We start from the raw sequence: 1,413 nt of genomic DNA on the forward strand, positions 1-1,413 counted from the left end.
TATTCGCCAGTAATTTTTGCTTACCTGAAAGTGATCAACCACTGCCCGAGCTCGAAAGGGTATCACTAACTATGCCTAATATATTCTTCCGAGTGCGTGCCGTTAAAATAGTTTTTTGCGGATCTCAGTCTCCTGGAACTGATAGCATACCGGCACTGGTCTTGAAGCAGTACTCTTCGACGCTTCGACGTCCATTAGCTAATCTTTTCAGCATCCTATACCGTTTCAAAGAAAAGCTCTCTGCTTACTCTAAATCCATTTCTCGACGCTCAAGGTCTTATGCGGGTTAATGGTAGATTAGCTAATGCCTCGCTTACGTACGATGGGCGATTTCCCATAATTATCCCTAACTCTTCTCAATTTTGCAAGAATTTTCTGGAGTTTGTCCACAAAACTCTAGTCCATGCTGACATAACCCTTATGATGAGCGCAGTAAGAAGCCAGTTCTATATTCCTGGTTTAAAAAGAACAGTCAAGAAATGCGTTCATCATTGCTAACCTGTGTTCGTTACAAACAACAAGTGAAATCGCAAATAATGGCTGCACTGCCAAAAGAGAGATCCACTCTCTCATTACCGTTCTCACATACGGGTGTGGACTTTGCTGGTCCATTTCAGATCAAGTCTGGCAATTTGCGAAATTCACCATATATGAAAGGTTACGCATGTATCTTTGTATGTTTTGCTACAAGAGCCATTCATTTAGAAGCTTGCTCTAGTTTAACATCAGAAGCATTTCTAGCTGCTTTTGCACGATTTATTGCTAGGCGAGGATTGCCAAAATCAGTTATGTCGGACAATGGTGCAAATTTCATAGGCGCTAGTAAGTCATTGCTAAAGGACTATTCGTTATTTCTTAAACAATCCTCCAAGGATATAACCGATAAATATGAAATTAATGGACTTGAGTGGAAGTTCATTCCACCTAGCGCCCCGCATATGGGAGGTTTATGGGAAGCTGGCGTTAAAAGCTTCAAAATCCACTTCAGGAAAATTGCAGGCGCACATAAATTTAATTTTGAAGAGTTCTCTACTCTGCTTGCGCGAATAGAAAGTGTTCTAAATTCAGGACTAATATCACCGATGTCAGAAGACCCAGATGACCTGCAGGCCCTTACTCCGAGTCATTTTCTGCGCGGTGCACCTTTGGTATTCGCGCCAGAAATACCGCCTGACAATTTGTCGTTATTGAATCGCTGGGAACGACTGAAAGCACTCCATCATAAATTTGGTCAATGATGGAAAAATTAATACCTTCTGGAGCTACACAAGAGGTACAAATGGCAGAATCCACGACAGGATCTATAGACTGGTGATTTCGTTATCATCAAGGATGAGCTTCTTCCTCCATGCTACTGGAGGTTAGGCAGAATAGAAGCCGTACACGTTGGTCGGGATAAGCGCGTAAGAGTCG

General features: G+C 42.3%; 1 protein-coding gene across 1 annotated transcript; it reads left to right on the forward strand.

Moving 5' to 3' along the window:
- Nucleotides 1-479: 479 nt before the first annotated feature.
- LOC124421171 lies at nucleotides 480-1,238 on the forward strand. Its single transcript, XM_046956002.1, has one exon. It carries the CDS (start codon nucleotides 480-482, stop codon nucleotides 1,236-1,238), a length of 759 nt encoding a protein of 252 aa, XP_046811958.1.
- Nucleotides 1,239-1,413: the final 175 nt, after the last annotated feature.

Source organism: Lucilia cuprina, unplaced genomic scaffold, assembly GCF_022045245.1.
Source record: "Lucilia cuprina isolate Lc7/37 unplaced genomic scaffold, ASM2204524v1 Scaffold_3906, whole genome shotgun sequence".
Lineage (NCBI taxonomy): Eukaryota > Metazoa > Arthropoda > Insecta > Diptera > Calliphoridae > Lucilia > Lucilia cuprina.